General features: G+C 46.2%; 1 protein-coding gene and 5 non-coding genes across 6 annotated transcripts; 1 reads left to right on the forward strand and 5 right to left on the reverse strand.

The window, feature by feature from the left end:
* Nucleotides 1-239: 239 nt before the first annotated feature.
* trnaf-gaa (transfer RNA phenylalanine (anticodon GAA)) lies at nt 240-312 on the reverse strand. The gene has a single exon. It is a non-coding gene; the product is annotated as a tRNA-Phe (tRNA).
* A 1026-nt stretch (nt 313-1338) lies between these two features.
* On the reverse strand, nt 1339-1411 carry trnak-cuu (transfer RNA lysine (anticodon CUU)). Its single transcript has one exon. It is a non-coding gene; the product is annotated as a tRNA-Lys (tRNA).
* A 3923-nt stretch (nt 1412-5334) lies between these two features.
* trnaf-gaa (transfer RNA phenylalanine (anticodon GAA)) lies at nt 5335-5407 on the reverse strand. Its single transcript has one exon. It is a non-coding gene; the product is annotated as a tRNA-Phe (tRNA).
* A 1258-nt stretch (nt 5408-6665) lies between these two features.
* On the reverse strand, nt 6666-6738 carry trnak-cuu (transfer RNA lysine (anticodon CUU)). Its single transcript has one exon. It is a non-coding gene; the product is annotated as a tRNA-Lys (tRNA).
* A 2994-nt stretch (nt 6739-9732) lies between these two features.
* trnan-guu (transfer RNA asparagine (anticodon GUU)) lies at nt 9733-9806 on the forward strand. The gene has a single exon. It is a non-coding gene; the product is annotated as a tRNA-Asn (tRNA).
* Nucleotides 9807-17779: 7973 nt separating this feature from the next.
* Nucleotides 17780-21145, reverse strand: LOC137335899 (zona pellucida sperm-binding protein 4-like). The gene is made up of 9 exons (XM_068001417.1): nt 20914-21145; nt 20156-20334; nt 19989-20086; nt 19782-19915; nt 19512-19701; nt 19157-19304; nt 18928-19000; nt 18040-18153; nt 17780-17965 (listed from the first exon to the last, which is right to left on the reverse strand). The coding sequence occupies exons 1-9, from the start codon at nt 21134-21136 to the stop codon at nt 17817-17819; spliced, it is 1308 nt and encodes a 435-aa protein (XP_067857518.1). The 5' UTR covers nt 21137-21145; the 3' UTR covers nt 17780-17816.
* Between the last annotated feature and the right edge of the window lie 3576 nt (nt 21146-24721).

A 24721-nucleotide genomic window follows, 5' to 3' on the forward strand; every position in this document is an offset into this window, starting at 1 on the left:
CCGCCGCGAGATGTGGAAAATGGATCAGTTTCGGACAAATCAAATAGTCACCTGGCACCGAGAGAGACAAAACCAAGAGAAAAAGGCAGAAGGTAACAGTGAAATAACAGCCAAATACAAACGATATAAATAATTCCCCTCCTTGATGTCGCTCTATTCAATCCCCAATCCTTCAGTGGCGGGAATTAAATTTCACTGCAAATAAATCCGAGAATCGAAGCAAGGAAACAAACAAAAGCTGCCGAAACTCGGGATTGAACCAAGGACCTTCAGATCTTCAGTCTAACGCTCTCCCAACTGAGCTATTTCCGCTCTGTACCCAACGATTACTTTGTGTTATTGTCGTGGAAGAAAATATAACCCCAGGAGGAATTGCCCCTCCTGTTCATTCCACAATTCATATATAAACATCGTACTCATAGAGATACACCCACAGTTCATATATCAACATCGTTTTCATACGTAAACTACCAAAGTTTATAAATCAACAGCGCACTCATACATCCACACCCAGTTTGTGGGAGGAAGTTCGGTACCGACCGCCGATCGAGCTCTCAGAGGCGGAAGCAGCAGCGACCGATCAAACTCTTGATCTCATCCTTAACACAGACCGGTAGATCCACCTGTGAAGTTACACCGCACTTTGACACTTTGATAGCAGGGACGGTAATTGCTTCTGAGAAGGCCTCAGGGCGTCTAATCGCTTCTTAGTGGCGATCCATTGTGGCAAGGGCATCTCAGAGAGGGGAAGGTACTATCAGAGGGCATCAGAGAGTGTAAGGGGGCTCAAAGAGGAGAGCGGGAAGTCAGATGGCATCAGAGAGTGTATTAAGATCTGAGAGAGGGGAAGGACTGCCGAGTATGGGAGAGTGTAAGGCGGCTCAGGGCGCTTCTGTGTAAGGGGCAATCAAAAGGTATCAGAGCAGGTGAATGGCGCTGACAAGGTTCAAAGTGAATCATGGACTCTCTGAGGGTATCGGAGAAGGTAAGAGACAGAGCGTATCAGCGATGATAAGGAGCACAGGGAGAATCAAATGGGGTAAGGGGGGATCAGGAGGTATCAGAGAGGCGAATTGTTCCAGCGTTGGCATCTCCGAAATATTACATTTTCTGACCTTCAACATTTTTAATAACAACAAAAAGTGAATCCAATTGAACCGATAACCTGTCCGTGTCCCATGTGGAGGGAACGAGAAGGTAGAATCGATAGGGAGTGGATATTTGGCAACGCTCACGGTTTCCTTTCACACAGCTCAGGGTTGTGCCTGTTTCGAATTTGGAGACAAGAGGTTGCACTTTAAAAAATTTATCACCGAGTGTGAGAAGTGGAACACAAATCGCCCAACGTGGGGCTCGAACCCACGACCCTGAGATTAAGAGTCACATGCTCTACCGACTGAGCTAGCCGGGCCGACTGCTGAAATTCTTCCCATCTTATCATTGCAGAGAGACAACTGTTGGCTTTGCTGCAGGAGTTCAGTTCGTTCCACAATCTCAGGGTATCGACTTCTGAACACCCGTTTTTTCATTCTGGAGTTAGTCTGATGTCTTTTACCATTCGTCCAGCTCCGCGCTGAGCAGTATCGGAACATCGGGACAAGAGAAGGCCATTCAGCCCCTCGAACCTGCTGCCCCATTCAATTGGATCATGAGTTGATCTGCAATTCATCTCTGTTTCTCCGTCTTGGACTCATATTCCTTGGTACCCGAATCGAAAAACGATCTGTCAATATCAGACTTCAAATTATGAATTGAACCACAATCCACATCCTTTGGGATGAGAGAGTTCCAGCTTTCGGCCGTATTTTGTTTGCTAAAGTGATTCCTGATTTCTTGCATGATTAGTCCAGCTCCAATTTCATTTTGGATTCGGCCAACAGAGAGAGAGAAAAAGGCCGTCTTCACCGGAGATTGATCCTTTTGCGATCTCTCACAAATCAACTGAAACCAGTCGGAATGTGAATACCATTTCACTTTTCCAAAATAAAGGGAGTGACATTCATTGTGGAAACAGTCTGATGTCGCTCACTGCAGAAATATCCATGTCAGTGTGATTCAGACTGAAGGAGCTCGCCTGCAACCTTCGAACCTTCTCTGTCAAGAAGTATTCCGACTTCGTTCAAGCCAACCTCGTTTTTTTGGATATTTTTCATATGCCTATTATCCAACCGCAGAATAAATGGTGGAAAATCAGACGCACTCAGCTGGCAATGCTTGCGGTACATTTTCTGGCAGACAAGACACACATTCGAACCCAAGAATTTGCGAGACAATGAATGTTAAGGTAAAAGGTTGCCTTCGTGTCCTCTCACGACCAACTTTTCAGTTCGCAGCGAAACGCGCTAACCAATTGCGCCACAGAAACAGAACTTGCAAATGTTCAAGGACTAATTCATCGAGCTGACGCTTCAGGTTGCCGCACTCAATGTAACAGCTTTCTTCCAATCAGTTTACTTTTCCAAAATAAAATCTGTGCAGCTTGCACGAGTCAAAATCTGTGCTGTATTATTTCTGAAAATTAAACTCACCTTGCCATTAAACACCTGTATGTTGAAAGACTCAGTCCGCTCGTGGAAGAGAGGATTGATTTTTGAGCTGTGATTCGCCATTCTCTGTTGCAGTAATATTCAGGTTTGCGGAAAATGAGATGAGATGAAATGAGCAGGACAAACCAGCAGGTCTGTGACACTACACGGTGTCTACAAAGTTGTCTCTTGCACTTACAGTGAAGTGGACGACAATTTTCACTCTTAAACCAGTAATTATTATGTTAAGAAAAAATGTGGCCGTGAAAGACTCGATTTCAGCGCGGTGACACGGGCCAGAGTAAAGTTCAGTTAATGCGATTGCCGAGTGGCGAGAGGGTGGATTTGGAACTCCTGTGCGGCTGCGCTGCACATTGTGCAGATCTGTTAGGAGCGATATTCCCTTCAATTCATCACTTACAGGGACAGTTTGATTCTAAGTTTCTTTTCCCCGGTGCTTGGTGAGATTTCAGAAATAAACGCGACCCGTGCTTAACCCAAACTCGTCACTAACACGTTGACCGAAACAAGGCGGCCACACTCTCCACTTCAGTGAGATGAAAGCCGGCAGCGATTTCTCGTCGATTCCAATGGCGAAAAAAAGTCATTCAATGAAAGTGCAGGTCATTGAGGTGCCTTTAAATTCCTGATTGTTTCCACAGAACTTCTTCCCAAAGCGTTTGAGATACACGTGGGGCGATTTGGGGACTTCTTCTCCCTCTTTGCAAAAGTTTCATCCGCAGCACAAGATCAAAAGTCGAGGGCAAAATGAAACGATTTGCTGAAATTTGAGAACCAGAGAACCAGAATTTAGAGCAAGGTTCTGTTTATTAAGAAAAAGCAGATGAAACATTAATTCCGGAACGATACAGAATCCTATCAGCTCGAAAGGCAACGGTTACCCCGTGTTTTGAACACGCAGCCTTCTGGTGACGCAGGAAGTAATGCAGATGGTAACAGGAAATTGAAAAGTGGGAATTGATAGATTAAGTGTGTGGACAAAACTGTGGCAAATAGAGTTCATAGAATCATAGAATCATAGAAGTTACAACATGGAAACAGGCCCTTCGGCCCAACATGTCCATGTCGCCCAGTTTATACCACTAAGCTCGTCCCAATTGCCTGCACTTGGCCCATATCCCTCGATACCCATCTTACCCATGTAACTGTCCAAATGCTTTTTAAAAGACAAAATTGTACCACTCGTTCCAGACACTCACCACCCTTTGAGTGAAAAAATTGCCCCTCTGGACCCTTTTGTATCTCTCCCCTCTCACCTTAAATCTGTGCCCTCTCGTTATCGACTCCCCTACCTTTGGGAAAAGATTTTGACTATCGACCTTATCTATGCCCCTCATTATTTTATAGACTTCTATAAGATCACCCCTTAACCTCCTACTCTCCAGGTAAAAAAGTCCCAGTCTGTCTGACCTCTCCCTGTAATTCAAACCATCAAGTCCCGGTAGCATCCTAGTAAATCTTTTCTGCACTCTTTCTAGTTTAATAATATCCTTTCTATAATAGGGTGACCAGAACTGTACACAGTACTCCAAGTGTGGCCTCACCAATGCCCTGTACAACTTCAACAAGACATCCCAACTCCTGCATTCAATGTTCTGACCAATGAAACCAAGCATGCTGAATGCCTTCTTCACCACCCTATCCACCTGTGACTCCACTTTCAAGGAGCTATGAATCTGTACTCCCAGATCTCTTTGTTCTATAACTCTCCCCAACGCCCTACCATTAACGGAGTCGGTCCTGGCCCGATTCGATCTACCAAAATGCATCACCTCACATTTATCTAAATTAAACTCCATCTGCCATTCATCGGCCCACTGGCCCAATTTATCAAGATCCCGTTGCAATCCTAGATAACCTTCTTCACTGTCCACAATGCCACCAATCTTGGTGTCATCTGCAAACTGACTAACCATGCCTCCTAAATTCTCATCCAAATCATTAATATAAATAACAAATAACAGCGGACCCAGCAACGATCCCTGAGGCACACCGCTGGACACAGGCATCCAGTTTGAAAAACAACCCTCTACAACCACCCTCTGTCTTCTGTCGTCAAGCCAATTTTGTATCCAATGTGGGGAAGACCGAGGTCATACACTTTAAATCTAAGAAAGATAAATCAGAGTATTTTCTAAATGGTGAGAAACTCGGTGCTGTGGAGGAGCAGAGAGATTTAGGGGTCCAAGTGCAGAAATCGCTGCAGGTACAAAAAATAATTAAACAGCCTAATGTGGCGTTGGTACGGCCGGTTACCTCGTTTGCAAAGAGTATACTGTAACATAATGATCACGGACTCGATTCTTGTAATTTACTTTATTTATTTCGCGTTTTTGTAACTTTTGAAATCGAAGCTTTACAAAGAAAATCCACAGAAAAATTCACGGGGTCGGTTTTTTGAATTACATCCGTTGTAACTTTGCCCCATGGGCAGGATAAACACGTCTTTCTTTTAATTTGTCTTTCTCCAATTTGCAGTTAAACGTTTGACTCGCGGCCTGTTCCCATTAATGATCATCAGCAGCAACAAACAGTCAGAGCGGGTCTGACCGCCCCGAGATGTGGAAAATGGATCAGTTTAGGACAAATCAAATGGTCACCTGGCACCGAGTGAGACAAAACCATGAGAAAAAGGCAGAAGGTAACAAAGAAATAACAGCCAAATACAAACGATATAAATATTTCCCATCCTTGATGTCTCTCTATTCAATCCCAAATCCTTCAGTGGCGGGAATTAAATTTCACTGCAAATAAATGCGAGAATCGAAGCAAGGAAACAACCAAAAACTGCCGAAACTCGGGATTGAACCAAGGACCTTCAGATCTTCAGTCTCACGCTCTTCCAACTGAGCTTTTTCGGCTCTACATCCAACCATTACTTTGTGTTATTGTCGTGGAAGAAAATATAACCCCAGGAGGAATTGCCCCTGCTGTTCATTCCACAATTCATATATCAACATCGCACTCATAGAGATACACCCACAGATCATATATAAACATCGCATTCATGGAGATACACCCACAGTTCATATATAAACATCGTACTCATAGAGATACACCCACAGTTCATATATAAACATCGCACTCATAGAGATACACCCACAGTTCATATATAAACATCGTACTCATAGAGATACACCCACAGTTCATATATAAACATCGCACTCATAGAGATACACCCACAGTTCATATATAAACATCACACTCATAGAGATACACCCACAGTTCATATATAAACATTGCTGTCAAACATGAACCACCAATGTTTATTAATCAACAGCGCACTCATACATCCACATCCAGTTTATAGGAGGAAGATCGGTACCGACCGCCGATAGAGCTCTCAGAGGCGGAAGCAGCAGCGACCGATCAAACTCTGGATCTCATCCTTAACACAGAACGGTAGATCCACCTGTGAAGTTACACCTCAATTTGATAGCAGGGACGGTAAAGGGTCCTGACAAGGCCTCAGGCCGTCGAATCGCTTATTCGTGGTGATCCATTGGGGCAAGGGCATCTCAGAGAGGGGAAGGTACTATCAGAGGGCATCGGAGAGTGTAAGGGGGCTCAGAGAGAGGAAGGGACAGTCAGATGGCATCAGAGAGTGTATTAAGATCTGAGAGAGGGGAAGGACTGCCGAGTATGGGAGAGTGTAAGGGGGCTCAGGGCGCATCTGTGCAAGGGGCAATCAATAGGTATCAGAGCAGGTGAATGGCGCTGACAAGGTTCAAAGTGGATCATGGACTCTCTGAGGGTATCGGAGAAGGTAAGAGACAGAGCGTATCAGAGATGATAAGGAGCACAGGGAGAATCAAATAGGGTAAGGGGGGATCAGGAGGTATCAGAGAGGTGAATTGTTCCAGAGTTGGCATCTCCGAAATATTACATTTTCTGACCTTCAACATTTTTAATAACAGCAAAAAATGAATCCGATTGAACCGATAACCTGTCCGTGTCCCGTGTGGAGGGAACGAGAAGGTAGAATCGGGAGGTTGTGGATATTTGGCAACGCTCACGATTTCATTTCACACAGCTGAGGGTTGTGCCTGGTTTGAATCTGGAGAGAAGAAGTTGCGTTTTGAAACTTTTATCACCCAGTGTGAAAAGTAGAACACAAATCGCACAACGTGGGGCTCGAACCCACGACCCTGAGATTAAGAGTCTCATGCTCTACCGACTGAGCGAGCCGGGCCGACTGCCAATATTCTCCCCATCCTATTATTGCAGAAAGACAGCTGTTGGCTTTGCTGCAGGAGTTCAGTTCGTTCCACAATCTCAGGGTATCTCCTTCTGAACACCCGTTTTTTCATTCTGGAGTTAGTCTGATGTCTTTTACCATTCGTCCAGTCCCGCGCTGAGCAGTATCGGAACATCGGGACAAGAGAAGGCCATTCAGCCCCTCAAAACTGCTGCCCCATTCAATTCGATCATGAGTTGATCTGCAATTCATCTCTGTTTCTCCGCCTTGGACTCATATTCCTTGGTACCCGAATCGAAAAACGATCTATCAATATCAGACTTCAAATTATGAATTGAGCCACAATCCACATCCTTTGGGATGAGAGAGTTCCAGCTTTCGGCCGTATTTTGTTTGCTGAAGTGATTCCTGATTTCTTGCATGATTAGTCCAGCTCCAATTTCATTTTGGATTCGGCCAACAGAGAGAGAGAAAAAGGCCGTCTTCACCGGAGATTGATCCTTTAACGATCTCTCACAAATCAACTGAAACCAGTCGGAATGTGAATACCATTTCACTTTTCCAAAATAAAGGGAGTGACATTCATTGTGGAAACAGTCTGATGTCGCTCACTGCAGAAATATCCATGTCAGTGCGATTCAGTCTGAAGGAGCTCCCCTGCAACCTTCGAACCTTCTCTGTCAAGAAGTATTCCGACTTCGTTCAAGCCAATCTCGTTTTTTTTTGGATATTTTTCAGATGCCTGTTATCCAACCGCAGAATAAATGGTGGAAAATCAGACGCACTCATCTGGCAATGTTTTCGGTACATTTTCTGGCAGACAAGACACACATTCGAACCCAAGATATGCGAGATAATGAATGTTAATGCAAAAGGTTGCTTTGAACCAGCGCCAGAGGCCGCTCAGCCAGGATACTTTCCATCCTACACTCCAGGAGCTAGTTTTACAGGAATAGAATTACTTCAAGCAACAATTCTGCCCCTCAAGCACCAATGCTGCCACGGCAGCAGGATGCACGTGTCCAGTTAGAAACCTGTCTGAAGGAACATGCAGTCTGACAGAGCCGGAAGTCCAGCAGATTGACTTTCGGTCTGAGCAGATGTTGAGTCTCCTTCTTGAGAGAGTTTCGCCTAATCCAGCTCAGAGTGGTTTAACAATCATGAATTGGGGTGGGACTGGAGCCATTTGTGTCAGATGAAGTGTCCGGGGCAGTTTCACATCCTTGACGGACATTAATGATTCTGTTGCGGTTTTGCTGCAAAATTTCACTTCCCAGCTCCCGAACTAAAATCCAACGCCGTTGCAACTCGAATCCACAACCTTTGAATGGCTTATCAAACAAAACAAGTCGAAGTCCAACACACTAGCCATTGCGCCACAGGGTAAGTTGCCAAAAAAACCCGAATAAAAAGAAAGACGTGTTTCTCCGGTCCAGGGGCAAAGTGACAATGGATGTTATTCAAAAAACTGTCCCCTCGAATCTGTCTTTATATATTTTTTTGTAAAGCTTCGATTTTAAAAGTGATTAAAAGCCGAAATCAATAAAGTAAATTATAAGAATCGAATCCGTGATTAAGGCGTTACAACACACTCCAAGCAACTGAGTTAACCGGCCGTACTAACGGTCCATTAGACATTTTAATTAATATCTGTACCTCTACGCTCGTTGGTAGCGCTTTCTGTACTTGGACCCCTAAATCTCTCTGCTCCTCCACAGTTCCCAGTTTCTCACAATATAGAAAACATTCTGATTTATCTTTCTTCGATTTAAAGTGGATGACCTCGCTCTCCCCCCCCATTGAACTCCATTTGCCGCAGTTTTGCCCACTCACTGAATCTATCAATTCCCACTTTTCAACTTACTGCTTCTATCTTCATGAATTATTGCGTCACCAGAAGGCTGCGTGTTCAAATCACGGGGTAACCGTTACTTTTCGAGCTGATCAGATTCTGGATCATTCCGGAATGAATATTTTATCTGCTTTTTCTCAATCAACAGAACCTTGCTCTAAAGTCTGCTTCCCTGGTTCTCAAATTTCAGGAAGGCGTCTCATTCCGCCCTCGACTATTGATCTTGACCTGCGGTTGAAACTTTTGCAAAGAGGGAAAAGAAGTCCCCAAATCGCTCCACGTGAATCTCAAACGCTTTGGGAAGAAGTTCAGTGCAAACAATCAGGAATTTAAAGGCACCTCAATGACCTGCACTTTCTTGGAATGAGTTTTGTTCGCCATTGCATTCGACCGTGAAATCGCTCCCGGCTTTCATCTCACTGAAGTGAAGAGTGTGACCGCGTTCCATCTGTCAGAGTGGAAGTGACGAGTTTGGGGTCGGTGTGGGTCGTTTACAACTTTTGAAATCTCACCAAGCAGCAGAGAAAAAGAAACTTAGAATCAAATTGTCCCTGTCAGTGATGAATTGAAGTGAATATCGCTCCAAGCAGATCTGGACAACTCGCAGTGCAGCCGCACAGGAGTTCCAAATCCACCTTCTCGCCACTCGGCAATCGAATGAACTGAACTTTACTCTGACCCCGTGTCACCGAGCTGCAATCGAGCATTTCTCGGCCACACTTTTTCTGAACATCATAGTTACTGGTTTAAGAGTGAAAACTGCCGTCCGCTTCACTGTAAGTGCAAGAGACAACTTTGTAGACACCGTGTAGTGTCACAGACCTGCTCGTCGGACCTGCTCATTTCATCTCATCTCATTTTCAGTAAACCTGAATATTACTGGAATGGAGAATGGCGAATCACAGCTCGATAAATCAATCCTCTCGACCACGAGGTGACTGAGTCTTCCAACACACAGGTGTTTAATGGCAAAGTGAGTTTAATGTTCAGGAATAACAGAGCACAGATTTTCACTCGTGCAAACTTCACACACTTTACTTTGGAAAAGTAAACTGATAGCAGAGAGAGGTGATATTAATCGCTGCAACCTGATTTTTTAGCTCGTTGAATCAGTGGTTCAGTACTACACGTGTACTGTCTCTGTGGCGCAATCGGTTAGCGCGTTCGGCTGTTAACCGAAAGGTTGGTGGTTCGAGCCCACCCAGAAACGGTGGGGTAACTTTTATCTTCATGGTCTCGCATTTCATGGTTTCTGATATTTGTTTTGGCTATAAAACAAATGCCCGCTTTCGATGGCCAGCTGAGGACGGCCGATCTTCCACCATTTAACCTGTGATTGGCTTCGGGGAAATCTGAATTCTTCTTGACAGACAAGGTCCGAAGGTTGCAGGAGAGGCGCTTCACTCTGACATGGATATTTCTGCAGTGAGCGACACCAGACTGTTTCCACAATGAATGTCACTCCCGTTTATTTTGGAAACGCAAAATTGTATTCACATTCCGATGGGTTTCACGTTGTATTCACATTCCGATGGGTTTCAGTTGATTTGTGAGAGATCATGAAAGGATCCTGCAGCGCGGCAACAAATCCTTACATCCGAGTATCTGCACCCTTACACCGGAATATCTGCACCCTGACAACGGAGTATCTGCACCTTTAAATACGAGCATCTTCACCTTTACAGCAGAGTATCTGCACACTTACAACGGAGTATCTGCACCTTTAAATACGAGGATCTGCACCTTTACAGCAGAGTATCTGCACCCTCACACCGGAGTATCTGCACCCTCACACCGGAGTATCTGCACCCTCACACTGGAGTATCTGCACCGTTGCACCGGAGTATCTGCGCCTTTACAACCATTAACTCATCAATTGTCCCCAATCATCTTTATCAGCGTCAGGAGCCCCAAACAAAACTCAACAGTGAAGAAATTGGCTTTATGATTCTTCACTAATGTACGGACACACTTTTATTTACGGCACTGAAAGGGAGGTTTGGGGAAAGTGGCCGCTGATACTCAGAAACTACTGCTTGTTGCTTTTTCTTTCCAGCGGGCTTGTTGGTATAGGGGTATGATTTTCACTTTGGGTTTGTTGTTTGAAACATGTGAGAGATCCAGGATTCAAATCCCGGTCGAGCCCTCATTTCCCCCCCAACCCCCCGAACTTTTGATCTTGAGCTGCTGTTCAAACTGGCAGGGTGTTTGGAGGTATCTCATTGATCTAATGTCCTCTGAATGCATTTTACTTGCAATTACAATTGACCTTGAAACCGCTCTCGGATTTCATCTCACTGAAGCAGAATGAGGCCGCTTTGTATCTGTCAGCGTGGAGGTGACGAGGTTGTGGTTGATAACCGCGGGCACACCTGTCCGGACATTGGTGTTCAGAATGTACAAAATGCTGTCTCAAATATTCTGTTGTCATCCAGGGAGCTCTAGTTTTGCATGCCCAACCTTTCCCCTGGAAAGAATGTGTCCAGTCTGCACTAGAAATATCTCCTCACTCAAGGCCTCCCATTGCTCATTTACTGTTTTACCTGCCAATCTTTGATTCCAATCCACCTGGACCCGATCACTTTTCAACTCGCTGAAATTCGCTCTTCCCAGTTGAGTATTTTCATACTTGATTTTTCCTTGCATTGTCCATAACTACACTAAACCTGCTGCAAATGCTCCCCCAGAGAATCATGCTCCACTTGCCCCACTTCTTTCCCCTAAATAAATCCAACACTGCTTCCTTCCTCGTTGGGCTGAAAACATACGGATTAAGAAATTTCTCTTGTACACATTTCAGGAATTGCTCGCGCTCTTTTACTTTTACACTGCTATTTCCCAGTCTATATTCGGATAAATGAAGTTCCCTTTTATCACTACTCTAAAATTATTGCATCTTTCTGCAATTTAGCTGCAATTTGCTCCTCTTTCTCCTTCCCACTATTTGGTCGCCTGTAGAATGCATCCAGCAGCGTAATAGCTCCTCAATTGTTCCTTGATTCTAACGAAAAAGATTCTGCCTTTGAACCCTTAAGCATGGCGAACCTTTCTACCGCTGTAACAGTATTTTTGATCAATAATGCCTGCTCCCCTCTACCCCCTCCCCCCACTTATTTCCCTGCCTTTCCTGAATACGTTGCAGCCAGGAATATTTAAGTGGCCATTCCTCCGCTTGTTTGAGCCAGGTCTCCATTACTGACACTATAACATAATCCGATGTTACCACTTGTGTCTGCAGCTCACCAACATTATTTACGAAGTGTGTTAAACACAACATCAGGGCATAAGGGTGTTACAAGTTCTATTGCCCAATTAAATGTTCTATGCATTAATGTACGTAGCATAAGAAATAAAACAAGTGAATTAGAAGCGTAAATTCAGCTTATAGTGCATGACGTAGTGCTCATCACTGAGACCTGACTACAAACTTGGCATGACTGGCAGATAAATATTTCAAGTTATAAGCCGTTTAGAAAGGATAGGGACATTGGAAATGGCGGTGGAGTAGCGATATTTAGGAGTGATACTATTACTGCATTAGAAAGAAGAGATATCAGTAAAGGTGAGCACGCAGTAGAAAGGCTTTGCGTAGAAATTAGCAACAGAATAGAATGCAAGACGTTGGTGGAGTTGTTCATAGACTTCCGGACAGCAGTGAAAAAGTAACAGGATACACAGAATCGGAGAGGGTGTTTGGGGTCTGGAACTCACTGTCTGAAAGGGTGGTCGAGGCAGAAAACCTCAACTCATTTAAAAAGTACTTGGATGTGCATCTGAAGTGCCGTAACCTACAGGTCTATGGACCAAGTGTTGGAAAGTGGGATTAAGTTGGATAGCTCTTTTTCGGTCGGTACAGACACGATGGGCTGAATGGCTTCCTTCTGTTCTGTAACTTTCTATGATTCTGTGATCCGTGTGTGGAGGATTCGCTCAATCATCAGACGTGCTGAGACACCAGCGAGTTCACATCTGATTGCAGGGCTTGGATTCTGCTGTTAATCGCATCCAGGACTGCTGATATTAATAACCCCTATAACTGAGCTGGAGTTTAATATTCTGGATATCTGTTAAATAAATCAGCTTTGTTTTAAACACCTTGTTGTGGATTTTGGTTTTTCCCACCTGAGTGTTTAGCATCACCTGGCGAGAGCTCAGAAAGGACAATCTGGGAGGAGGATCGGCCTTTGGGAACAGAACTTCTGCCTGGACACAGTCCTTCAGGGCCACACTGAGAGTGGTAAACGGCACTTTGGTCTTTCCCGTCTCTCTTCACTGACAGCAAAGTCGCCGTCCGGCGTCCAGTCTAAAAATGACTGTGGTAATTATTCTATGAAGATTTAACCTGTTTGTGAGACAGTCCTGAGTCAACTATTTAAGGCAGGCGTTAACTGATTTAAAATAAACCCGATTAAAAGAAATGGGTTATGAATTGTGATTTCCGTGAAACCAATGTTCCATTCCTTTATATGATTCTTGTGCCTGCTCTCCGACCACAGGGTAAGTGGTGGAATATCAGCCCTGCGCAGCCGGCTATGATCACGAAACATTTTCTTGCAGACCAAACACACATTGAAACCCTGGAAATTTGAGGCGATGAATCCTTAGGGAAAATGAAATAAGGGTTCGAACCATCAAACTTTCTCGCTAAGTGATAGCACCACCGAAACAGACGAAGAGATCACCTGCTAAACCAATAATTTACTGAGCTAAACTTTAAGATTGCAGCCACCAATATAACAGCTGTCTACTGTCAGTTTACTTCTCCAAAATGAATGGTTGAAGCTTGCAGGAGTGAAAATCCAACGAGCTGGTCTTCACTCTTAAAGCAGCAACTGTGAAGTTAAGAGAAACGTGCCGGAGAAATACTCGATTTCAGCGCGGTGACAATGGGCCAGTGTAAAGTTCAGTTAATATGATCGCTGAGTGGCGAGAGGGTGGATTTGAAATTCCTGAGCGACCGCACTGTGCATTTTCCAGATCTGCTTGTTGCACCAATCCCTTCAATTCTTCACTTGCAGTGACAATTCGATTTTCGGTTTCTTTTCCCTGAGGCTTGGTGAAATTTTTAAAATTGAAAGAGACAAATATCAAAGCAAACCTCGTCAATGACATGCTCACAGATATAAAGCGGCCAGACTCTGCTTCAATGAGATGAAAGGCCAGACCGGTTTCAAGGTCGAATGCAATTGCAAGCAAAGCTCGTTCAATGAAAGTGTCGGTCATTGACGTGCCGTGAAAGGTAGTGATTGTTTGAACTGAATTTCTTCCGAAGGCGTTTGAGATTGAGGTGGAGTGATTTGGGGACTTCTTTTCCCTCTTTGCAAAGTCTGAACCGCAACTAAAGATAAAAATTCTCAGGCTAAAATGGGGATTCTCCGGAATATGAACCTCGAATCGAGAATTATACCCCGACCTCAACGAGCCCAGAAACAAAAACTTGTCCTTACGTTAAGATGTTACGCTCACATTCTATGAGAGGTCAGTCTGTAAAATAAAAGGGCATTTTGAAGAGATATTCTGAGAAGTTCCGTGTTGGACCCTGAACAAAGTACAAACACCGCACGCTGTTTTTGCTGGTCAAATTCATTACATATCATAAATTCCACAAAAGCACCACGGGGAGTTGAATCCAGGACCGGAGTTCTTTAACCAACTGAGCCACGGAGCCAATCCACGGGAACGCTTCTCACTTCCTCTCATTAATATCTATGCTACACGTCATATTCTGTTGGGGGTTCAGACTGTTTTATCTTTATCAATTTCATAGAAACATAGAAAATAAGAGCAAAAGTAGATCATTCGGCCCTTCGGGCCTGCTCCGCCATTCAAAATTATAATGGCTGATGTCTAACTCAGCACCCTGTTCCCGCTTTTTCCCCAGATCCCTTGAACATTAAGAAATATATCTATCTCCTTCTTGAATACATCTAATGACTTGGCCTCCACTGCCTGCTGTGGTAGAGAATTCCACAGGTTCACCAGCCTCAGCGAAGAAATTTCTCCTCATCTTGGTTCAAAATGACATACCCCCTATCCTGAGACTGTGACCCCTGGTTCTGGACTCCCCAACCAACGGGAACATCCTCCCTGCATCTAGTCTGTCTAGTCCTGTTGGAATTTTATATGTTTCGATGAGATCACCCCTCATTCTTCTAAACGCTAGTGAATACAGGCCTAGTCATACATCATCCTGCCATCCCAGGAATCAGTCTGGGAAACCTTCATTGCACTCCCTCCATGGCAAGGACATCCTTCCTCAGATATGGAGACCAAAACTGCACATAATACTCCAGATCTGGTCTCACCAAGGCCCTGTACAACTGCAGTAAGACATTTCTGCTCCTGTACTCAAATCCTCTTGCAATGAACGCCAACATACCATTCGCCATCCTAACTGCTTGCTGCATCTGAATGCTCGCTTTCAGTGACTGGTGTACAAGGACACCCAGGTCTCGTTGCACCTCCCCATTTTCCCAATCTATCACCATTCAGATAATAATCTGCATTTCTGTTTTTACAACCAAAGTGCATAACCTCATTTATCCACGTTATACTGCATCTGCCATGTTCTTGCCCACTCACCCAACTTGTCGAAATCACATTGGACCCTCTCTGCATCCTCCTCACAGCTCACATTCCACCCCAGGTTTGTGTCATCTGCAAACTTGGAAATGTTACATTACGTTCCCTCATCCAAATCATTGATATATATTGTGAATAGCTGGGGCCCCAAGCACTGATCCCTGCGGTACCCCACTGTCACTGCCTGCCACCCGGGAAGAGACCCATTTATTCCTACTCTTTCCTGTCTGTCAACCAATTCTCAATCCATGCCAGTATATTCCCCCTATCCCATGTGCATTAATTTTGCACACTAACCTCTTGTGTGGGACCTTATCAGAAGCCTTCTGAAAATCCAAGTACACCACATCCACTGGTTCACCCCTATCTATTCTACAAGTCACCTCCTCAAAAAACTCCAGTAGATTTGTTAAGCATGATTTCCCTTTCATAAACCTATGCTGACTTTGTCCAATCCCGTTAATGCCCTCCAAGCGTTCTGTTATCGCATCTTTTAAAATAGACTCGAGCATTTTCCCCACGACTGATGTTAAGCGAACTGATCTTTAATTCCCTGTTTTTTCTTCCTCGTTTTTTCAATAGTGGGGTTACATTTGCCACCCTCCAATCTGTAGGAACCGTTCGAGTCAGTAGAATTTTGGAAGATGATCACCAATGCATGCACGAGTTCCAGGGCCATTTCGTTTCGTACTCTGGGATGTAGATTTTTTAGCCCCATTAATTTCCCGAGCACTTTTTCTTTAAAACTAATCCTGGTTTCCTTCAGTTTCTCCCTCAGTGGACCCTTACTTCCCTAACATTTCTGGAAGGTTGTTTGTGTCCTCCTTTGAAGACAGAACCAAAGTATGTGTTTAATTGTTCTCCCATTTCTTTGTTCCGCATTTGACTGTAAGGGACCTACATTTGTCTTCACTAATCTTTTTCTCTTGACATTTATAGAACCTTTTACAGTCAGTTTTTGTGTTGCCGACTAGTTTACTCATACTCTACTTTTCCCCCTCTTAGTCCACCTTTGCTGAATTCTAAACTGCTCCCAATCCTCAGGCCTGCAGCTTTTTCTGGCAATTTTATATGTCTCCTCTTTGGAACGAATACTAATGGCTAATTTCTTTTGTAAGCCACGGTTCAGCCACCTTTCCTGTTTTATTTTTGTGCCAGACAGGAATTAATAATTGTTATAATTTCTCCACATGTTCTTCATATATTAGCCATTGCCTGTCCACCGTCATCCCTTTTTGTCAAGTTCTCCAATCTATCCGAGCCAACTCACTTTCGTAATTTCCTTCATTTAGATTCAGTACCCTAGTTTCGGATTTAACTACTTCACTCTCCATCTTAATGAGGAATTCTATCATGTAATGGTCGCTCTTCGCTAAGCGAGCCCGCACAAGATTGTTAATCAATCCTTTCTCATCGCACAATACCCAATCTAGGATCACCTGTTCGCTAGTTGGTTCATCAATGTATGAGTGTACATGATTTATTTCTAGACTCCAGGAATTCCTCCCCCACTTTATTATTGCTAGTTTGGTTTGACCAAGCTGTATGTAAATTTAAGTCAGATTATGTTTTACCTTTCTTACCTGTGTCTCTAATTTCCTGTTTAATGCCCTCCACTACTGTTTGGGGCCAATAAACAACCCCAACCAACGTTTTCTGCCCCTTGGTGTTAACCCCATCCATACAGATTCCACATCGTGATTTTCCGAGCCAATATCCTTACTCATTATTGCATTGATTTCCTCCTTTACCAATAACGCTACCCCACCTCCTTTCCATTTTTGCCTGTCCTTCCTAAATATTGAATACCCCTGGATGTCTCTATAATCGCAATTATATCATACCCGTTAATATCTATCTCAGCTGTAAATTTATCGACCTTATTGCAAATGATCCGCACATTAACACATTTAGACTGTTCAAGATTGCTAGTCAGCTTAGTATTATTTTGCACTATGGCCCTATTTGTTTATCACCATGTTTTCTCTGCCTGCCACTATTGCTTCTTCCCGTTCTGTCTTGTTTCTATCATTGTTTCCCCCTCCTCCGTCTTCCTGCTCTGGTTCCCATCCCCCTGCCATTCTAGTTTTAACCTTCCCTAACAGCACTAGCAAACAGCCCCCATGAGGACATCAGTCTTGGTCCGGTGTTACCCATCCCATCTTCCGCCGAACCGGTCCCAAAGTCTCAGGAATTTAAATCCCTCCCTCCTACACCATCCCGGTAGCCACGCAATCATCTCGCCTATTCTCCTGTTCCTGTTGCCGGAGAGACCAGCAGCCAGTGGTCGTGCAAGGAGAGAGCCCAACATTCTCCCAGCTTGGCAAACTGGTCAATCGATGCCCTTAGGGAAGAGGCAATTCCAGAGATATGGGCCCAGGCCCAACCCACAGGATCAGAGTTAGAGGCAAGGGAACTAGTCATTCCTTCCCGACACCATTTTACGACAAACCCACCACAGCTTTGACCCGGATCTCATTCCGAATTGGGGATGTTGCAATTGTTGGCTGCAGCAAAAACAATTCTCAAACCAGACATCAAGTTAACTCACTGCAAAGAGTACAACCCAGCGAGCATTTGGAAGATAACACGAGACCAGAATCATCAATAACAGGATTTTATTATCCAACAGACACATCTACAGTTCCATGGAGCTGCACTCGGAGCCCACCCTGCGGCCCTGCTCCAATTTCCATACAGCAACAGTCCCGACCAACAGGGCCACGGAGAGCAGCGCTGCCCCAACCGCTAATCCAGGAACACGGAAGGGGGAATCAACAGCAGTATCTGTGGGGAGAAGCCAGGGTTAGATGGGCACCAGTTACTCCATCACGAGACACGGTTGGAGCTCCCTGCTTTACCTTTCTCGTCCTGGTGGATCAGAGCAGCCAATCTCGCCTCACCTTCCAGGAAAAGGATGGGTCCATCAGCGGTCACCAATACCCCAGACTGGTCATCGGCGCTTCTTCGCCTCTCTGGGGCGAAGGAGAGAAAGAGACAAGAGTTCATGGTTAATGATTAAATCTTAATCTGTCTGGAAATCCTGAATCAGATGGCCTCATGCAAAACACATCAGGGCCCTGGGTACCGGACAGAGTTTGGAGATCGCAGTTCCGGCTATAATTCCATCCGGATTCTCAGAAGGACGTGCCAACTGAGCAGAATTCGCAATTGCTGCTGCCACAATGGCCAGTCTGGTCTCCTGGTGAAGGAGACACTGTTTGATGCACTACTTTGACCCGCAGTTTTATGAGACACTCAATTGGACAGGTGTCCGGCCCCGGGACATCCGTTCGGTTCCACCCTGAATTCCAAGTGTCAGAATGATAGTAAGATGCTGGTTTAATGTTCTCCAAGGCCAAGGGTGGACTATTCCGAACCGGATGTGGAACACACTCGTGCCAACAATTGGAGGATTCTGCTCCTCAGGGGTCGGCAAGTAGGGCAGCTCAGCATCCGGGCAAGTAGCAAGGAACCAAAAATACCTCATTCATCCCAGCTCAAGGATCAGAGCATCCTTCACAATTACTGACCTGGTGCAAGATGTGCTCAGACCCGCTGCCCTAGATTGCTATTCGAATGGAAACCTGCACCGAATGGAAATGGACAAGTTCCCAGACCCGCCAGATTCGGGACATTAACCCTGTGCCCAGTGTTCGGCCTCTTGCTGAGGGAGCCCCATGTACAGATGTCCCACACCCAACCCTCCCCATCAGCGTTTAGTTTCTATTCATATCACAGGTACTTACTGGGGCTGCAGGGAGCCGTGCAGTTCTCTCGAGTGGAAGGGTAGCAAACCTCAGCACTGCAGTGGAAATAAACCTGCAGAGAGACAGTGCGGTATGGTCAATCCCACAGCTCCCAGTCAGGAGATCAATGCTTCTGCAGCCAACCGAAAAACAGGGGCCTGCTCACTTCTTAAGCCCGGGGAGCAGGTGATACAAAGTGACCGGGAAAGAAGCACTGAAGGAAACTCACCTCCCCGGACAGAGACCGGCCCGAAACTCGGTCCCAGAAAGCGAACGTGCTGACTACAAAACGATTATGGTGAGTTGGGAACCGCAAATGGGAAGCAGCGTTTACCGGGATTAGGCGGGTTTTGTAGTTATCACCAGCAAAGGGGCACCTGGAACAGAGACAGAGGGGGAGTCAAACGATTATAGGTTTACATGAAACCAATTATACCAGCGTCTGGAACAAAATATCAACTTCGAAGGACTATTTCCCCAATCACTAACCCGGACTGAAGTAACGATTTCTGTATTAATCCCCGCCCATGTCGCCCTCTCCCCAATCCCCACACTGCCTCAAGCCCCCTCACTCGCTCCCTCACCTCTCCACCAGGAGGTCCCATCGGATCCCCGAATACGGCTCGGGGGTGGGGGTCGCCCAGCAGTCATTGAGCACCAGCACAAGGGACGGATCGTTCCGGTTCAGGACACGAACCTCCACAAACACGGGGTCCCGGAGCACACTCAGGATCGGGTAGTCACTGGCCACATACCAGCTCCGGTAGCCACCATCTGGAAAGAGAAAGATGAAGGGCGGGCACTATTTGGAGAGAGCCTGAAGTTGGACACTACTATCAGCAAGCACTCGTTACCTCTCGCTATTCTCAGCTCCAGAAGCAGGATCCCGGCCTCAGTGGCAGGCAGTGGTGGAGAAAGGGTGTAAACTCTGGGCTTCACCTGCAGATCAGACTCCTGGCTTCCCTTGTAACTGCACTGGACATGGAGCCTGCAAGAGAACGGACATGGCTGGAGAATTCAGCTCCTCAGTCTCCACCCGCTGAATGTACTCCTATTCTCACCTGAACGGGCTGTCCCGAGTCACCGATCCCAAAGCGCCATCCAAGATCTCAAACTCACCCAACACATCCGTTTCATACAGGATGTTCACCCCGTCCAGCTGCAAGAGACAGAAGACCATCAGTCCCGAACTGAGCCATTGATGGGACTCCCAGCCCGCAATACCTACCCGCTGAGTAGCGCCACATTCAGTGACTGCGAACTGAAAGAGCACAGTGTCTGCAGAGGCCACAGTCGGACTGCACTCAGCTCCGTCTCCATCCTTCAGATGGAGGGTTGTTAGGTTTACAGGAGGCAGCGTCAAATCCTTGGAGATCGCGATCAGGACCCGCCCATCCTTGGTGCAGACTGCAAGAGAGGCAATGAAAGGCGGTTAGTTGCCCCACGGGGTGGGTCAAGGGAAACGTTACCGAGAGGGGGACAAACCCCACCCATGTTTAAATTTCTATCCCACCCCATTATCTGTCTAATGGAAACCAGTGGACGAACTACAGCTCATCACCGCGCTGCTTGGAATTAAATTGCCCGCATCTCCGATAGAAATCAAATATCAAATCCAAATGGTCAGTGGCAGCAGGGGCCGGGGCTCGTTCACTCTGCCCTTCCACAGTGTGACTCCCAAGTCATCGAGCAACAGTAGAATGATTCGAACTCCAGATACTGGGTCAAAGGGCGATTAACTATTGCCCTTTCTATATCTGATTAACAGCCACCCCCCAATCCCACCATCAAATCTACTCTGCGGGATTGGAAGCTCCCAATCCCACCACCGGTTCTGCTCTCCAGACTGGAAACGTTTGAATTTCGAACTGGCGTTGTAGGACAAGGAGAGAGATGAAACTGTCCAGGGAAACCGCGTGCAGCTGGATTGCGGGTGACACAGGAAAGTCCTGGCCCAGAATAGAGACGGACCAAGAATACACCCACCTGGCAAATTGTCCAGTGAATAGAAACACGGCGGCGCATCTCGATTCCCCGCATCGAAGCAGCAGCCTCTCTGCAAACACTCACTAGCTTTCATGCCCGGAAATCCGCAGTCTTTGCGGTTTTTAGGAGACAACCAACATTTATCGGCGGGGGAAAGAAGAGAGGGCGGCTGAGCTGAACAGATTACAACAAATAACAAAACAAGACTCCCCAACCCCTCCATTATAACAAGCGAACTCTCCTTAGTAAGTGATAAGGGAAAGCCGGCTTCCCCTTTTTATAGCAGCGCTGTTTAACCCGCAGTAACGGAATGTCCCAATCAGCATGAGGCAGAGTCCGTGGCCCACGAGCTCCCGAACATCAACCCGCATTCGCACGGCTCACACGGATGGGCCTGTTTTTAATGGCAGAATAAAGGTGAGACTGGGTCCAACGACAACTTTATTTCTTCATCACAACCAAACTGGAACCAAATCGCATTATTTGGTTTTTTTTTTGCTTTTTTCGTCACTTTTATTTTTTAGAACCAACGTCACCTTTAATAGTTTATTAAAAATAGGCCCCATCTCCGTGTGACCGGTGGGAATGCGGGTCTTTTAATACTAATTAATAAACAGAGTGAAATCAATATGTTATTGTCCAGCGACGGTACGGTAGCAGAGTGGTGATGTTACTGAAATAGTAATCCAGCAGGCCTGGCTGAATAATTCTCCAAGTCATAAGTTCAAATCCCGCCATGGCAGCTGAGGAATTTAATTTCAATTAATTAAATAAAATCTGGAATTAAAATACTGGTATCAGTAATGGGTTGCTATGAAACTACCGGATTGTTGTGAAAACACATCTGCTTCACGAATATTCTTCAAAGAAGGAAACCTGCCGTCCTGACCCGGTGTGGCCTATTTGTGACTCCAGACCCACAGCAATGTGGTTGATTCTTAATTGCCCTCTGAAATGGCCCAGCAAGCAACTCAGCTGTATAAATCCCGCTGAAAAAAAAATCATAATAAGAATTAAACCGGACGGACCACTCGGCACGGGACACGACAAAGGTCAAAACAAGCCCAGCTCCCCCGCAACGCCCTCCTCACTAACATCTGGAGACTTGTGCCAAAATTGGGGGAGCTGTCCCACAGACGAGTCAAGCAAGAGCCTGACACAGCCATGCTCACAGAATCATGCTTTTCAGCCAACGTCCCAGATTCTTCCATCACCATCCCTGGGGATGTCCTGTCCCACCGGCAGGACAGATCCGACCAGAGGTGGCGGTACAGTGATATACAGTCAGGAGGGAGTGGCCCTGGGTAGTCCTCAACATTGACTCTGGACCCCATGAAAACTCATGGCATAAGGTCAAACATGGGCAAGGAAACCTCCTGCTGATTACCAGCTACCGTCCTCCCTCAGCTGATGATATCAGTTATCCTCCATGTTGAGCACCACTTGGAGGAAGCAATGAGGGTAGCAGGGGCACAGATTTTACTTTGGGTGGGAGACTTCAATGTCCACTACTGACCGAGCTGGTCGAATCCTGATGAATATAGCTGCGAGAGTGGGCCTGCGTTGGGTGTTGAGCGAACCAACACGAGGGAAAAACTTACTTGACCTCGACCTCACCAAACTACCTGTCGCAAATGCATCTGTTCCATGACACCACTGCACAGTCCTCATGGTGAAGAAGTCCCGTCTTCGCACTGAGGATACCATCCAACGTGTTGTGAAACACTACCATTGTGCTAAATGGGATAGATGCAGAACAGATCCAGCAGCTCAAAACTGGGCATCCATGAGTTGCTGTGGGCCATCAGCAGCAGCACAATCTGTAATCTCATGGATCGGCATATCCCTCACTCTACCATTAACAACAAGCCAGTGGATCAACCCTGGTTCAATGAGGAGTGTAGAAGAGCATGCCAGGAGCAACACCAGGCGTCCAAATAATGAGGTTTCAACCTGGTGAAGCGACAACTCAGGGCTACATGCAAGCGAAACAGCGGAAGCAACATGCTATAGAAAGAGCTAAGCGATTACACAAACAACGGATCAGATCAAAGCTCTGCAGTCCTGCCACATCCAGTCGTGAATGGTGGTGGATAATTAAACAAGTAATGGGAGGAGGAGGCTCTGTAAACCTCCCCATCCTCAATGATGGCAGACCCCAGCACGTGAGTGCAAAAGACAAGGCTGAAGCGTTTGCAACCATCTTCGGCCAGAAGTGCCGTGTGGATGATCCATCTGGGCCTCCTTCCGATATCTCCAAAATCACAGAAGCCAATCTTCAGCCAGCTCGATTCACTCCACGTGATATCAAGGAACGGCTGGAGTGCACTGGATACAGCAAAGGCGATGGGCCCGGACAACATCCCGGCTGTCGTGCTGATGTCTTGTGCTCCAGAACTAACCGCCCCTCTCGCCAAGCTGTTCCAGTACAGCTACAACACTGGCATCTACCCGACAATGTGGAAAATTGCCCAGGTATGTCCTGTCCAAAAAAGCAGGACAAATCCAATCCGGCCAATTAGAGCCCCATTAGTCTACTCTCGATCATCAGCAAAGTGATGGAAGATGTCGTCGACAATGCTATTAAGCGGCACTTACTCACCAATAAACTGCTCACCGATGCTCGTTTGGGTTCCGCCAGGACCACTCAGCTCCAGACCTCATTCCAGCCTTGGTCCAAACATGGACAAAAGAGCTGAATTCCAGAGGTGAGGCGAGAGGTACAGACCCTTGATATCAAGGCAGCATTTGACCGAGTGTGGCACCAAGGAACCCTAGTAAAATTGAAGTCAATGGGAATCAGGGGAAAACTCTCGAGTGGCTGGATTTATACCAAGCACAAAGGAAGATGGGAGTGGTTGTTGGAGGTCAATCATCTCACCCCCAAGGCATTGTTGCAGGAGTTCTTCAGGGCAGTGCATTAGGCCCAACCATCTTCAGCTGCTTCATCAATGACCTTCCTTCCATCATAAGGTCAGAAATGGTGACGTTCGCTGATGATTGCACAGTGTTCAGTTCCATTCGCAATCCCTCAAATAATGAAGCAGTCCGAGCCCGCATTCAGCAAGACCTCGACAACATCCAGGCTTGGGCTGATAAGTTCCAAGTAACATTGGCGCCAGACAAGTGCCAGGCAATGACCATCTCCAACAAGAGAGAGTCGAACCACCTCCCCTTGACATTAAACGGCATTAACATCGCCGAATCCCCCATCATCAACATCCTGGGTTCACCATTGATCAGAAACATAACTGGACCATCCATATAAATAGTGCGGCTACAAGAGCAGGTCAGAGGCTGAGTATTCTGCGGCGAGCGACTCACCTCCTGACTCCCAAAGCCTTTCCCCATATACAAGGCACAAGTCAGGAGTGTGATGGAATACTGTCCACTGGCCTGCATGAGTGGAGCTCCAACAACACTCAAGAAGCTCGACACCATCCAGGACAAAGACGCCCGCTTAATTGGCACCCATCCACCACCCGAAACATTCACTCCCTTCACCACCGACCCACAGTGGCTGCAGTGTGTACAATCTTTGGGATGCACTGCAGCAATTCGCCAAGGCTTCTTCGACAGCACCTCCCAAACCTACGACCTTTTCCTCCAAGAATGACAATGGCAGCAGGCTCATGGGAACAATACCACCTGCACGTTCCCCTCCAAGTCACACACCATCCCGACCTCGAAATATATCGCAGTTCCTTCATCACTGCTGGGTGAAAATACTGGAACTCCCTGCCTAACAGCACTGTGGGAGAACCTTCACCACACGGACTGCAGCGGTTCAAGAAAGCGGCTCACCACC

This window comes from Heptranchias perlo, chromosome 20 (genome assembly GCF_035084215.1).
Source record: "Heptranchias perlo isolate sHepPer1 chromosome 20, sHepPer1.hap1, whole genome shotgun sequence".
Taxonomy (NCBI): domain Eukaryota; kingdom Metazoa; phylum Chordata; class Chondrichthyes; order Hexanchiformes; family Hexanchidae; genus Heptranchias; species Heptranchias perlo.